Below are 16946 nucleotides of genomic sequence, written 5' to 3'. Positions count from 1 at the left end.
GTTTATAGGAGAGGAAAAAGTGTATTAATGTTCGTCGTGTCACATTTTCCCATTTCCTTTTTGTCTAAGCAAAATTATGCTTGGACCCAACGTTTTTTCTGCCTGTCGTAAAAGGTGACTAAAAGAGATTGAGGTAGGATTTGCACTCCGACACCATAAAACGCTCACCAGAAACGATTACTCAAAAGAAACCCATGGATTGAAGGGTTGTTGCCTGAGTGGTGCACCACCGGGCAAAATGCTTAGCGGTATTACGTTCTGAGTTTAAATTCCGCCGAGGTCGACTTTGCCTTTCATCCTCTCGGGGTTAATTAAATAAGTACCAGTTACGCACTGGGGATCGATATAATCGACTTCATCCCTTTGTCTGTCCTTGTTTGTCCCCTTTATTTTTAGCCCCCTGTGTGCAATAAAAAATAAAGGTGTCATCCACCTGGAGTCGGGAATTACCAATAATTGGTGGAAGCAGCGATACACTGTTACAGAGTATTGCTCCCGTACAACCACTCTATTACTACTACTACTATGCCTAAGTTCTGTTTTATTTTATTTTTCAACAGGTTGTGAACGCGAAAGTCGTTTCTGTCACTTCAGCAAAAGATTTTATTGCACTAATTGCCATAGCAACCATTCAGAAATATTACCAGAGAGGGTTCTTCTCCATTGGGACTTCGCTCCTGATACGGTAAATTAACACACTGAGCAGCCCACAAGTTGCAAGTGATTCATATTTTAAGATATTTATTATTATTATTATTATTATTATTATTAGAATTCTGCAGAGGTCAGCTTAGTCTTTTGTTCTTTTAGGCTCCAAAAGCTAAACTAGCGATTAAGTACTGTGATCGCTCTTAATTGTATATACCTATCACCAATGGGCTGTGAGCCGGTGCTAGAAATTATTATTATTGTTGTTTTTGTTGTTACTATTATCATTGTTATGCTGAAAGACTCTCAGATAGTTCTTAATTAACGGTTATTCTTTACTTGAAAGCAAGCAATAACAAATCACCAAATGTTTCAAGTAATACCTTCTCCTGTGACTCAAAGAGACAATATTCTCCTCAGAATGCGAGTTGTACCCAACAATGCTGTCTTCTGGATCACCTCGAGCTTGACATCAGCTCCAATATTCTTAATGTTTTTCAAAGCCCTTGGAAACTGCCCCTAATGCTACAATTACCACCGGTATCACCATTACTTTCCTTATGCCCTATAACTTTCCTATCTCGTCCTGCAGTGGCTGGTATTTCTCAATCTTTTCTGTTTCCTTACATTTCACCCTCGAATCGTCTGGTATTGCAATATCTTTTATCTTTACTTCTTTTCCATCTTTAAGGATGAGCACGATATCTGGTCGTCTCGCCTCTATGATTTGGTCGCACTGCATATTAAAATCTCAGAGTACTTTGTAATATTTGTTTTCCATTACTCCCTCTGGCTTGTGCCCATACCATTGTTTGGCTCTCTCGAGGTTTGCTTTACCGCACAATAGCCAGTGGACATATCTGGCCACATTGTCGTGTCTCCTCTTGTATTCGCGTTGTGTGAGCTTACAGCACTCACTCACAATATGGCTTATACTTTCTCCCTTCTCAAGCACATCCTGCACTGTGGTGAGTCAGTGTTTTTATAGATGTGATATTTGGAGATGTTCTGAGAGTTTGTTCTTGAGCGCTGCACACTAATGCCTCAGTGGGCCCTTTTAAGTCCCCTTTCTTCAGCCATTTACAGGTTCTATTCCAATCAATCTCATCTTTATTCTTCAAAAACTGACTGTGCATTTTCTAGTCCTACCAAATTTTCTCCATCTGCTTTCTCTGGCCTTTCTTAAAATGTGTTGGATTTCTGGTTTCGTTCACTTTTAAGGTTCCCTGCATTTTCACTGTTTCAATCATTTCTTTTTTATTCCCCTTGACATACCAAGCCAGGCTATTCTCCTGTTCCCTTACACAACCTTCACAACACACCAATGCTTGTCTTCCTTCTTCCCTCTTTATATACAATCATGACCCATCACTCTTGGGGCATAGTTCCTTGTTCATTGTCATTAAATTTACGTGTTCTCCGGTCTTTCACTTGTAATTCATGCTTCTTCCAAGATACTATTCCTGCCCCATATCTCATCAACCACCCACGTGTTAATTGCTCTAATCTTGTAGCAGCCATTTAGCTTTGATTGGAGTACAAGCTGAGTTCTCCTCAAATACTCTTTCCTGTACATTTCTTTTATCGTGTGTTCATTCATTTTATCTCTTCCAATGATAGCCAAGAACTTATATCCACTCTCTCCACCTTCCTTTATAGTTTCACCACTTTCCAGCTTGATCCCATGGCTTTTATTGATTTTTCCCCTTTTGAGAATCATTACACCACATTTCTCGATCCCAAATTCCATGCCAATAACATTGCTAATCATCTGCACAGTTGCCGTCAAACTCTCAATTTCTTTCTTTGTCTCAGTGAATAGCTTTAGGTCATCCATAAACCACAGGTTGTTTACTTTCGCCCTGCCTAGCATGTACCCCACACGCATCTTTCTTAAAACGCTCGTTAGTGGCAGTATGCAGACAACAAATAGAACAGGCGACAGTCTGTCCTCTCGAAAGATTCCTCTTTTGATATTCCGAGTTAAATAAACCGAGGAGCTGCAACACTGTTAAAAATGCGAAGAAAAAGATCTCAATTGATAATTTGCGTCAACATAATTGTGCTAAAGGCAAATTTGCAATTTTTGATCAGGGTGTGTAACGATGATATGTAGCAAATAAGTGAGAAGAAAAATATTGTTGAAATGGCTCTTTATTTTCATCGTTAGAATGTAAGATACAATGTTATATACAGATTATTTGCTGTTCCATTCTGTGGGTGGTTAAGTTCATTTTTTGTTAGGAGGACGGATAGAAGAAGGAGAGAGAAAGAGCAAATGCATTTACTCTTCGGCGTGACAAATAGAGTGAGTAAAAGTGGAATAGTCTCGCTTTGACAAATCATATGTGAAGTGCACCTTTTGACAGGGGCCAAGCGAAAGAGGTAGAACCAAGTTTGGGCTCCATATTTACATTTTTCTCTGACTAAATCAAATCTGACTAAAAAATGGATTTTCCGTCTCTTATCTGCTCTAACCTAAGACTGACTCGAAAGGTTACTGGTTAACAGCCGATTCTCATAAACTTCCTAGTGCAAAAGTCGAGAACAATAGAATGAATCTCATAGAAAAATCTAGATTTGGTTTTGAATCTTGGCTAAGGTCTTCATAAGACGTGCTGTCAAAGAGCTTAGCGTTTGTTGTCGTTTGTGTTGTCACGAAAGTGCAGACCGTGCGATCCCTGAAAAATCTATCTCCAACAACGTCCTCCTCATCCGATACATAGTATATAGTGTGGATAACAAACCTGGCTTTCGAAAGACACAAATAAATTAGGATCAGTTGAAGGCTTTATACAAGGTTGAGGAGTATTATTTGAAAGCTGTCCTTGGGGCTGCTGTTTTTGATCACGTTTACGGATACTGGATCACTTCAATGTACAATGGTCTCTTGTACAATGGACTGCTTGGTGGCCAACCAAAACAGCCACCAATCAAAGCTGTTTTTGTTCATACGCTTGGTCCGTCAAGAGTGTCCTCTCTCATTCCTTTTGTATGTAACTGGCATCTGAGCTCCAATTGTGTAAACTAGAAACTTTGAGAGCTATTCTGTGCGAACTGGGCAGCGGACGAGTTGTGTCAGCATATGCAACCCAGGTCAGTGAAATGGTATTTGATACTACGGAAGTACAGGCAATCGGTAGCGTTCTGAATGAAAACGAGACAGTGAAAGAAACAAAAATTTATACAGAAAACACTATGCCGCTGGCCAGCATTGTAAAGCTTTGTTCGGCGGGCTGTGTAAGTTGCTCGGTGTCTACCAGACCTTCGTACTGGTAGGAACAGGAACCAGGTTATGATCATGGTGGCTATACACAGAAACCGAGATAATTATCCCTGAATGACGGAACAGAGGTGCTGAACGCATAAATCGTCTCCATTATATATTACCACCTGATCATTCAACCTTCAGACAGTCTTTTTTTTTTGTCCTTTTTTTTTATATATTATCGACCTTTCTCTTCATCTGGAAGTAGTTAGTATTCAAATGTTGGTTGATTTCTTCGGTGATTGTACTGATCAGTAGATTTCGCATTATCGGAAGAAGTGATTGCATCTTTTCCTTTTGCTTTGCTTTTCATTCTGAGCACTGTTATTCCTTTAGTTAACGATATAGAGATAGAATTAGAGTCAAAGTTTTCATCAAGAATTTATTACATTCTCTGATGTAGTGACTTCAAATTTTCAATTCAATAACCTTGTATTCTGTCTGGGCCTGGTGATTTCTGGTTAGAGAGCCTTTTACTTGTCGGAGAGTATGTAGTGTTTTGGTTAGGTTGTTTTGTTAGTTTCTCCTTCCACCTTCTATATGTGTCTACCATAGAACATTAATATATAATTTCAAATTATAACATGGAGCTCTGTTATTATTTGTAGGTATGTGATTGGTCAAGACTTGTCCTGAGATATATGCATTCGAAATCATTCATATCACTGGAGGAAGTTTCTTCACTCGTAATACAACTACACCGGGAACTCATATCAATTGAAGTAAGTAGACAAGTCAAAAGAGTTTTGGCAAATCCAAAATCTAAGCCTCAATTTTTCCTATTCTCAGTACTTTTGTTTTTCAGTTTTTTTTAATGTATTAGTATTGTTATTGAGTATTTCTGATAAGCTTTGGTTGTGCTGACTTAGGGTAGCCGATAGGTCAATATCCCTGAATATACAAATATATGGCCTCTGGGATGTTTCTCAGCGTTCAGACCTCGGCTTTCATCAGTATTCTAGGCATGAATCACCTATATAGGCTATAGTGATGTGCAAAATGTAATAACTTAAAACTTCTTCCTGTACGAAATCTTAGAAATCGTTTTACGGATACATGTTGGGTACAAATGTATTTCATTCATATGAAGCGTTGCAGCCAACCCCAAACCTACTTATCCAAAGGTCACTCAATTGTATAATGTCTCATGTATTGCAGCATTGTGTCGTAGAAGAAGATTATTTATAACAATTTAGTTTAACTTTAATTAAGCACTGTGCAGATGTGTACATACTATTGTAAGCTGTGAAGACTGTTTAGTTGTTGAAATGAATCCAAAAAAGGATTAGCATGGAGAAGATTGCACCCTACAAAATGACATGCTAAGAGAATTTGTAGGTATGTGATTGGTCAAGACTTGTCCTGAGATACATGCATTCAAAATCCTTCATATGTTTTCCCCTTGGTGAACAAGAATTACAAATTATAACACATGGAACCTTATGCACAAAACTTTGTTTCACTTCCATTGCCCTATATTCTGAGTTCAAATTCTACCTGATTAACTTTGCTTTTGATCTTTGTATAGTTAAGACAACAAATACCAGACAAGACTAAATTTCTGGCTTATAATAATACAAAATATCTTTATCTTTATTTTTAATTAATAAATACAAAATTTTGGTTAAGAAGAAATATATCACTTAATTCCAGAATCACTTAATGCTTATCTTTTTTCTTCAACATTTATTCATGTTTCCATTACAAGCTCTTAAATATTTATTTTATGTTAATGTAAATACCAAGCTCTGTTTTGTAAGAGATAAGTGTTTAACAAGGCAGTTTGAAATCCTGGTCCAACTTATAATTTCATAAATCAAAATGTTTTTTCTTCTCAATTTATTCTCTACCAATGATGTGCAATATCAACTGAGCAGTTTGAAAAAGGAAATTTTCTATAAATGTTCAAATTGCTTTTTCAGAGAATATTACTGGAGATTATATCATACTATGAGAATCTTCCAGAGTGCAAGAAAGCTTTTGACAGAATATTATACAAGGTTAGTATATATGACTAATACAAAGCCTTATTAATAAATAACTAATAAAGTAAACCCTATATAAAGAAACTGGACATGATTGATATGTTGACACATTGGTGGACAGTAAGTATTACTTCATTGTCCCTACATTGTATACAAAGAAGAAAACAGTGAGCAAAGGTTGAGAGGATTTTGATTTTGTGTAGGAAGTTTATGTGAGTCTTGTATAAGCTTTGCAGAGAGATAGCAACTAAAGAAGAATCTTAGTGTCTGTGATGTAGTTGATATATGTTATATATGTGGGTTTGCCATCAGAGATTGTGAGGCCTAATATCTGTAGAAATTTTGAGGCTGAGAATATGAGGTGTTCTCTTGATATGTCTCGTGTTGTTGAGTGAAATGTAGTTGTCATATCTTCATTGAAGGATGTTCTCAAGGTTTATAAGCAATGCTTGGTAGAAGTATTTAGTCGATGTGTGAATTTCACTTGTCTGTTACTAGTTAAAGAATGGTAAAGTAATATAGTGTAGGAGTATGTGTAGTTAGAAGTGAGTGACATTAATGAACTTAGAGGTACATCAGATTTGATGGAATGTCAACTGGAGATTGCACTGTCAGCACCTGTTATAATAGGGAGGTCTGACAGAAGCTTCTGATCCAAGACTTGAGAGATGATTAGAAATGGTTATTACATTCACAGAAGTTCTCCAGAGCTGAAGGACATAGGAAAGCAAGGTGCAGATAAATCTAACTCAATAGAAGTCATACTGACAGTCCATAATCCTGCAGCACAGCTGTGGTAAGTAACCTGGAGAGTGGGTGGTTATCAGCCTTTGCTATGTGAGGGATGTGAAAGGACATGCCTTAGAGTATAGTTTCCATCACCTGTTTAGCTGCCTCAGATTGGTTGGTTGTGAAACATACTCACCACTAAGGGTGGTTGGCATAAAAGTAGAAGAGCTATGAGAATTAACTGAAGAAGTATCAGAGAACTGTACAGGACAGTTCCTCTATTAGGTACTAATGGGACAATTCAATGAATGCAGAGATAATAATTCAGGAATAAAGGTTGGGTTTTGAGATTAAGAGCAATTCAGATATCCAAGTAAGAGAAGATACGAACTAATACAGAAAGGTGAAGTAACAGATATGGTAAAGCATGGGACAAAATGCCCTTCTATTATTTTATACTTTTAGTTTCAATCAGAAAGAGGTCAGCTTTTCATCTCTCCATATTGGGATAAAGTACATATCCAATTATGTTTTGATATTGGTATAAATGATTGAACCTCTTCTGTTCAACAACAGGACTTTGTATCAATCATCATTGTTTTCTTTCCTTTTTTAATTATTTATTTTATTTTTGTTCTTTCCAGATCAAAAATTGTTGGCCTAATTTACTTGAGATACCCCTCCATTTTTCTCTTTCGAATTTTGAAGATATTTATAAGTGTTTCAACTGTGAAAACCCATCTAAAGACTTATTTTGCCCAATTGTAATTGAGTCACATGAGAAGATAATTCAACATGTTCGCCATAACTGTAAGGTTAGTAATCAAAACTGGATCACAGTGTTAAAAGAAGAATATATTTTTTTTATTTATTCTGAAGGAAGGAGCTTTGTTTAGGCCACCTGAGATTCGTAGGACTGATTAATGTTCTCTTGAACTGTTGCAGGTTGATAGCTACAAGAAAACATGTAAACTGGAGGCAATTTTAGAAAGCTGGTATAGTCTATGGAGAAAGGATTGTATGTAGTGGTTAGTATGGACCATGGTGGAATAAATAAGAATGATGGGATTGGGAGAGACAAGTGAGCTGGGGGTCCCTAAGTGGAGGTGGCAGCAATCTCTGAAGAAGAGACATAGAAAATGATGATAAAAGAGAGAGTACATTTTGGGGATAGAATTTGAAGTGTAATAGTGAAAGAGGTCATGTCAATCAGTCTAACAGTATCCCTTTGTATGTGATCTAGGACTTCTGTGTATGTAGCAACAACACCATGCCAAATGTGAGAGCAGTACTTCATTTGGGTATTGTACAAGTTCAGTAGTTGTTGGGAACTGAAATATTTACTGGCTCTAAATTCTAGGTGCAGTGTTTGCTTTGTTTGAAAATTTGTCAGGGGTAAACCCTCAGTGGTGGTGAAGACTAGCATTTGAAACAATTCTGAGGGTTCTTGGAGCATACTATTCTTGTTAGGAGTGGAGTAAGGTGCAATACTCTTTGCTTAGTTATTTCCAGACCTGATGGGCCAAGTTCACTTTATTGTTGTTGTATCTAAAAAAGAATATTGCTTATAGCCAATAGGGATCTCCCATGATTATAGAAACAAAGACAAGGAGAATTTTTCCAATCAAAAGCTAGAAAGTTTAAGTAATGGAAAAAATACTTAGGGGAAATGAGTCAGTCATTATAAGGCTGCTTTGATTGAATCTTAAAAATGAGTTTATTCACAAGTGTTGAGAAGTTGGAAGGTATGTGCAAAGGTTCTATTTGAATGTAGATGGAATCCAGGCAGCAGTTGTGAAACGTTAGTAACTATTTACTATTAAAATACATTTAGCATTTTATTTACTGACAAAAAAGTTTGTTTATCTAATCAACTGATCAGATTGTTCAAAAATGCTAATATTGAATAATAATCTAAATCTATATTAAATTTTATTCCTGCATTTCAGACTTGTATTAGTAAATCTTACAGTTGTGCCATCTGTTGCCCAGCTTCACCAGACAGTGAAATAAATAAAGAATTTGAAGATGTTCTCTATCCTTTTGAAAATAGTGTCATTAAATGTCCAAATGAAGAATGTACATTTCCAGTTTGTGTTCATAGGTTAGCAGTTTTCATTTTTATTTTGAGGAAGAAGAGAATTGTCTTACTTTTAGCAAGAGAATGAAATATTGTTACATTTATGTACTTGTTTTGCAAGAGACCTGGTGTGAAATTGTGTGTTGAAACAGATATTGTTATGATTAGGGATGGTCATATTTTGCCAATTAAACACTTGCACTATATATTTGATCTTCACTTCAGCTGTATTATTATTATTATTATTGTTCAGTAGTTTTATTTTTATAACGTGCTTTCACTTCACTACCGAGCGCAGCTCTGTGCACCTTGGGTATGTGCTGTGGTTTGCTGTGGTGCTTTTATGTTTACTGTATTGAAAGTGTTTTGCGTAGAATGTGTGCAGTACCCAGTAGTGCAATTTTCTGTATGTTACATATATTTGTAAGTCCTGGTATTTTTGTTATGTATTTGTCTGAGTATTTTTTAATATTATTATTATTTAATATTATTATTATTATTATTATTATTATTATTATTATTATTATTATTATTATTATATTTCATGGGATGTAGAGACGCTGAAGAGATCACAGGATGTGTGATGAAAGATTTCAGACAAAGCACACTAAAATAAGAATAATACCAAAGCTGAAGTGAAGAACAACTATATAGTGCATGTGTTTATTTGGCAAAAAAAAAAAAAAATGAATATCCTGAAATATAACTATGAAATCTTACAAAATAAGATGTATTAATTTCTTACATAGTTACAAGATTTCAGTGTTTCTGTAGGTAAAAAGAAATACTTTTGTAATGAAATTTATTTGTTGTTTTTATTTGGGTTTATTAATGAGGACAGGATACAAATATTTTGTGTTCTTGATTTTCTATTTTTCTTTCCTTTGTCAATTCATTTCTTTGGCATAAAAATTCATGATTTCCTGAGTATTTCACATCCATTTTCCTATTCTAGCATAGGTAGAATTGTATAGTTTTGCAATTCAGTCATTTAAATACTATTGGAGCAAATATCCACAGCCATATTATGAGAGTGAAATATGTTTGTGGGACAGGAGAACTGAGGTAGATGCCCAGAGTCACTACATAAAATGTCTAAACTTCATACTCTAAATTGTTATTGTACTATAACAGAGTTCAAAGGAGGATAAAGATGAAATTTTAAATGAATATCAAATATAATTACATGCTAAAGAACCATACACAACCTATTAATTCTAATGTGCACTTCTTCCAGGAGATGTCTCAAGAGGAATCCAGACTTTGTTTGCCCAAACTGTAAATCAAAGATTGAAGACAAATAAACCAGACATCAATAAAAATATTACAAGAATTTCAATTCAACATTTTCCTGAGTTTATTTGATACCATTATATATGTTTCTTTTTGAATTTTTCCAGTAAGTAAATAACAAAACAATAAAAGAGGAAAATAATTAAGTAAACCACTATGATAGACACTTTTTTAAGGGACAGCTGCTGGGTAAAAAAATCTTCAGTTGATGTCTGAAGTATTAATAATAATAATGATGAGATGTGTAACATCATCATCATCATCATCATCGTCGTTTAACGTCCACTTTCCATGCTGGCATGGGCTGACTAAGGGCTGGCAAGCCAGAAGGCTGCACCAGGTTCCAATCTGATCTAACGCCAACCACTCTGAGAGTATATTGGGTGCTTTTTATGTGCCACTGGCATGGGGGCAAGTCAGATGGTACTGGCATCAACCAAGCTTGAATGGTGCTTTCTACATGCCACCGGCACAGGAGCTAGTCAGGCAGCATTGGCAATGATCACACTCGAATGGTGCTTTTTACATGCCACCAGCACAGGATCAGTCAGGCGGCACTGGCATTGACCACACTTGAATGGTACTGTTTACATGCCACCAGCAAAGGGAGCCAGTCAGGTGGCACTGGCAACAATCACACTTGAATGGTGCTTTTTCCGTGCCACTGGTACGGGACCAGTCAGGTGGCATTGGCATTGTTCATGCTCGAATGGTGCTTTCTATGTGCCACCGGCACAGGTGCCAATCGGATAGTACTGTCATTGGTTATGACAACGATTTCACTTGACTCAAAAGGTCTTCATAAGTGCAGTTTATTGCCCAATGATTGAAGGGTACTCTTAAATGGGCTGGTTATGCTGCACTGGCATAGGCCACGGTTACAGTCACACTTGGCTTGCAGGGTCTTCTCAAGTACAGCATATCTCCAAAGGTCTCGGTAACTTGTCATCACCCCCGTGAGGCCCAACGTTTGAAAGTCGTGCTTCACCACGTCATCCCAGGTCCTCCTGTGTCTACCTCTTCCACAGGTTCCCTTCTACTGCTAGGGTGTGACACTTTTTCACACAGCTGTCCTCATCCATATGCAACACATGACCATACCAGTGCAATTGTCTCTCTTGCACACCACATCTGATTCTGGTTATGTCCAACTTTTCTCTCAGGGTGCTTACCCTCTGTCATGTATGCACACTGATATTACACATCCAGCGGAGAATACTAGCTTCTTTCCTTGCAAGCTTATGCATGTCCTCTGCAGTCACAGCCCATGTTTCACAACCATGTAGTATGGCTGTTCACACACATGCATCATAAAGTCTACCTTTTACTCTGAGTGAGAGGCCCTTTGTCACTAACAGAAGTGGGAGCTCTCTGAACTTTGCCCGAGCTATTCTTATTCTAGCAGCTATACTCTCAGAGCATCCACCCCCACTACTGACTTGGTCATCTAGGTAACGGAAGGTATCAACTACTTGTAGTTTTTCCACCTGGAATGTGATGGAAGCTGTTTTCTGCACATTTTCAGTGCTTATTACCCCTGTGCATCTGCCACACATAAAAACTATCATCCCAGTTAGCCTTCCTTTGATATTGCTGCACCTTTTATGTGTCCATAGCTTACACCAGCTACATCTTATGGAGTTTTTACCTACACCTTTTCTACAGATTGAGCAGGGCCATCTATCTGAAGGGATTTGTGATTTGTCTGCCTTCCTACTTATTAAGACTTTGGTTTTTGCTAGATTGACTCTAAGGCCCTTCGATCCTAGACCTTGCTTCCACACCTGAAACTTCTGTAGTTCTGACAGTGACTCAGCTATTAGGGCAAGGTCATCAGCATAGAGAAGCTCCCAGGGGCATCTTGTCTTGAATTCCTGTTATTGTCTGGAGGACTATAATAAATAAGAGGGGGCTAAGGACTGATCCTTGATGGACCCCTACCCTACCCCTACCCTACCCTACCCGATAATTCTTCACTGTACTCTTTGCCAACCCTCAACTTACTGACAGCCTCCCTGTACATTACTTGTACAGCTCTCACTAACCACTCATTTATCCCTAGTTTCCACATTGACTACTAGATAAGGGACTCAGTCAAAGGCTTTTTCCATTTCAACAAAAACCAGGTAGAGAGGTTTATCTTTGGCTAGGTATTTCTCCTGCAGCTGTCTTACCAGAAATATAGCATCAGTGGCGCTTCTCCCTGGCACAAACCCACACTGCATCTCGTCTAAACTGACTTAGTCCCTAATTAGTTGGGCATTGACTTTCATTACCTGATCCAACAACTTGATACCTCTGTAATTATTTGCATCTAATGCATCACCTTTACATTTGTAGCAGTCGAGTACAGTGCTATTACATCAGTCAGACTCCTGCATGTATCACCTGATTGACTATATGGAAGACTAGACTATAGCCAACACCACCAGATATTCTAAGCATCTCTGTGGTGATTCCTGATGGGCTGGGGGCTTTCCCATTCTTCATACCCTTAATTTCTTTATCTACCAAGGTACGGTCAATTAGGATAGCTGGTCCCTCTGTTGGGTCAACATTTGGCAGACTCTCCTTCTCCCATTCATTCTCTTCATTTAGCAACCTTTCATAGTGGCATCTCCAAGTTGCTCTCTTTGCAGCTTCATTAACTGCAAGTGAGCCATCATCCATGTGGACACATTTCTCTCCAATGACACCATGATTCTCTTTTACAGACTGTCTTGCAACACGAAATACTTGAAGTATTTGGTCCTCACGACACAGAACATTGGCAAATTTTTTCTTATCTGCTTCCCCTCTGGCTAAGTAAACCTGTCTCCTAGCTCCCTTTCTGGCAACATGGTACAATTTCCTGCTACCACTGTTCTTCCAGTCCTTCCATGTCTGTTTCGTTTCCCTAATGGCCCTGTCAAATACATTGTACCACCATTATGTTACCTTGGGTCGAGAGGGGACTTTGCACCACCCACAGATCTGGTCAGTAGCTCTCAACAGGTTGTCCCATAGGAACCGCCAGTTATCTTCTACATCATAGGATGCTATATACCCCTCTATTTCGTCAAAAGTTCAAGTAATATGTTTCTAAATCTCTGTCCATTCGCAGAACCCTTAAGCTTCCAGATCCTTCTTCTCCATAAGCCACAAAGAGAAAGTCCCTGTCATTTGTTGACGAGGTAGTCTGCAAGAGGGTGTCATAAAATTGGTCTTTCTGTTCATCAGGTAGCCCTGGCTGAGGGGTATAAGCCGAGATAATAGTTGCTAACCCATGTTGCAGCACTAATCTAATCTTAAGTATTCTATCACAGACTCTGACAACCTCAATTACCTTATCAACCCATTTCTTCACAAGAAGTATACTCACTCCCCAGCTCAGAAAATGTTATACCTATGTTCTTTGCCTGTGAGGAACCTAGCAGAACTTCCTCTCCACCTTACTTCTTGGATGCAGTACAAATCTACATGTCTCCGTTTAAACATTTTATTTCTTTTTTTCTAATAAAGCATAAACATTTTTTAAAAACAACATTGTAATGATCAGATGTTTTTATCACTGTTTGGATTTGCAGTACAGTTCTTGTAGCAAAATGTGAACATTTGACCAATTAGTTTCATACCTTATCCACTCACCTCTTGTATTTCAAGAGAATTTTGATTATCTATATTAATAACTATAATTATTTTTTAAATTTTTTGATGAGTTAAATCAACCATGATAGTGTCCAATTGCACAACCTATTAATACTGATTTAATTCAACATTTCACTCATAACTCAGGCACATTTCTAATGATAATGTTTCCTAACATAGACAGAATGTGACAATCCCTGATGGCAGCATCATAGACACTTGTATCCAACCAGTACTTTACTGATCCTAACTGTATTGAACAAAGAGGGATGAAATAAGTTGACACTATTAAAATTGAAACGTAATATAATGTAAATGTAAAGGAATGAGACAGAATACAAGCTACTCAGTCCGCTGCTCTACCTAAATGACCATGTAATCACTCCTTCTAATATGTTAATAACAATATTGGTTATGATAATTATGAAAACGATTTCTTGGTTAGATAGAAAACAAAATTATAGATAATAGGCTGTTGCATTCATATTTTTTCTTCGTTATATGAAACAAGTGGTGATCAAGACCAAGTCACGAAATCAAATTTCATGAAAAGTTACCCTTCAATACACACACACACACACACACACGTACATACACACACATATACCCACACATAGAAACTGAAAATAAAGCATATCACAAGAAAAAGCAAAAACTCTAAACAGACAAAACTACAATATACCCCATTCCCTAAAGAAATAACAGCATTCACATTCAGTTTGGTGCATGCCACAGTATCAAAGTTATCATCATCCACTGATGGCCCTGTTAAAGTTACATTCACTATTTGATGCACCCAATATATAAGGACATGATATCTATAGATACATACACATGTGGTAGCACGAAATTATAGCCGCCATTGAGGAAGTACTATTCTGCGCATGGCAGGGGACTTCACCACCGGAAGCCCCTCGAGTTGCGCATGCGTAGTAAAACTCGTACTTAAAGAGAGAGTTTCACTTTGTTAAGCGAGTTGAGCTGAGACCTTCTACGTAACAACACCTCGCTCCTCCACGAAGCACTTTTACACTGTTCTCTGGCAGGCATCAAGGAAGCCCTTAACCTTCCAATACCAACTACAACATAACCAGCGGCTGCTAAGCTGAATGACAGGAATTGTATAACCAAGTATCATCATAAATAAAACCTTTTTATTATGTTATTAATTGTTCTGATGTCTCTTCATATATAAAATGCTGTTGAAAGGTGATAGAGAGAGACTAAATTCTCTATGTCAACTATCATACATTTTACACACATATTCACATAATATAACATTTAGTTAATATAATGACTCCAGACTGACACAACTTTTGATGATACTTTGCTTATAATAAATGCCAAAGACTAATGATTAATTAAAAATATAAAATAAATACATATGTAGATTTAAAAACAAAAGAGAGAAATAGTTTTATCAAATATCAAATTTTGCATTAAAGATAAAGAGCAAATCTTTCTAAGTTAGTTCTCTTTAAGAGAGGAGCTAATTAGAAGGAAAACAACATTTTTCATCTAGATTTCAGCTGACCAACACTTTAGCATTAGAAATAATTATGTTGGTTTTTCTGAATAATTTAACCCAGGGACTGTAAGTATTAATAGTCTATTAAGTTGAGATAAAATTTCTAAAAAGTTACTATCTTCTCCTAAAAATGAAATTATGATAAAATTAATTTTGAGATTGATAAGTAATTTTATCTGTTTCATATATTGTGCACGTAATATTATATACAGTTCATATTTCTTTTATAACTGGTATATTTATAATTTTAAAATGGCTAGTTTAACCCTTTTGGTACCAACCCACCTAAAACCCCTCCTGGTTCTATGAGACAAGCTGACTGTTTTAAAATGATCTAAAAACATCCTATCCAACACACATACTCAATGTGTGTGCGTTACTTGTTCACCAATAGGCTGCAATTTGGTGTGGTGGAGAACAAGCAAAGCACATACATTGATTCTGTATGTTTGGTAATGTTTGCAACACTAGAACTGCTTCTAATTCATATTTGAATTGATCATATCAAAGTTTACTATGTTCCAAATACCAGCTTGATAATAAGTTTTTTTACTAAATTCTTTATTATTTTTAAGATTAATTATTGAAAGTTGCATATTTCAACAGAAATATAGTAATAAAAGGGTTTATCATGCTATTGTTTCATCATCACGATCATCATCGTTTAACGTCCGCTTTCCATGCTGGCATGCGTTGGATGGTTTGACTGAGGACTTGTGAGCCAGAAGGCTGCACCAGGCTCAGTCTGATCTGGCAAAGTCTTTACAGCTGGGTGCCCTTCCTAATGACAACCACTCCGAGAGTGTAGTGGGTGCTTTTTACACGCCACTGGCACAAAGGCCAGTCAGGCGGTTCTGGCAACGACCATGCTCAAAAGGTGTTTTTACGTGCTACCTGCCCTTATTTGTAAAATTATTTTATAATTATCAAACTTCAATATTTCTAGATTTTTTAAAAAAATATCATATTCAATTATTTTTATTTACATTTTACTTCTAAAAGAATAGTATGTAGTTTGAGTTTGCCAAATAAAGAAAATTAGTTTGATGAAACACTTGTCTGCATTTATACTGATCATAAACTTTATTCAACAGTTTTACATCTGCAACAAAGAAAATAAAAATTTTGCATGCAGCACTATGTATAAAGGTGAGTCCTAAAACAATGTAAATAAAAATTGGATAACTTTCTGATTTGCTGTCATAGTTCATCATTTATTGTCATCCATGTTATCATTGTGGACAGGAAAATGGGTTGAGGCTAATCACCAACAAGTTCGATAATATTTGCATACAAAAATCTAGCTAAAAGATAAACCCCTATATTTGGTTTTTGTGAACTTGGAGAAAGCCTTTGACAGGGTCCCCTGATCCCTTATCTGGTGAGCGATGCAGAAACTGGGGATTGACGAATAGTTAATAAGGGCTGTACATGCCCTATACAGAGAGGCCGTTAGTAAGGTTACGATTGGCAATGAGTATAGTGAAGAATTCTGGGTAGAAGTACGGGTCCACTAAGGATCAGCCCTCAGTTCTCTTTTATTCATCATAGTTCTCCAGGCAATAACAGAGGAGTTCAACATGGGTTGCCCCTGGGAGCTCCCTTATGCTTATGACCTGGCCCTCATAGTGGAATCACTACCAGAACTAGAGAAGAAATGTTGGGTATGGAAGCAAGGTTTAGAGTCAATGTAGCAAAGACGAAAGTTCTAGTAAGTAGGAAGGTGAATACATCACACACCCACTGTGGTAGGTGGCCCTGCTCGATCTTTAGAAAAGGTGTACATAG

The 16946-nt window shown here is 37.0% G+C and overlaps 1 protein-coding gene across 1 annotated transcript in view; it reads left to right on the top strand.

The window, feature by feature from the left end:
- The window catches only part of LOC106874942 (differentially expressed in FDCP 8), a 34648-nt gene extending 24634 nt beyond the window's left edge, over positions 1-10014 (top strand). The window contains exons 10-15 of the mRNA XM_014922856.1: positions 561-685; positions 4525-4638; positions 5839-5916; positions 7275-7445; positions 8580-8734; positions 9948-10014. Coding sequence (XP_014778342.1) covers positions 561-685; positions 4525-4638; positions 5839-5916; positions 7275-7445; positions 8580-8734; positions 9948-10014 — 710 coding nt within the window. The remainder of the gene's footprint in view (positions 1-560; positions 686-4524; positions 4639-5838; positions 5917-7274; positions 7446-8579; positions 8735-9947) is intronic.
- The last annotated feature ends 6932 nt before the right edge of the window (positions 10015-16946 follow it).

Source organism: Octopus bimaculoides, chromosome 1 (assembly GCF_001194135.2).
Source record: "Octopus bimaculoides isolate UCB-OBI-ISO-001 chromosome 1, ASM119413v2, whole genome shotgun sequence".
Classification (NCBI taxonomy): Eukaryota; Metazoa; Mollusca; class Cephalopoda; order Octopoda; family Octopodidae; genus Octopus; species Octopus bimaculoides.
This window is presented reverse-complemented; position numbering and strand designations above follow the sequence as displayed.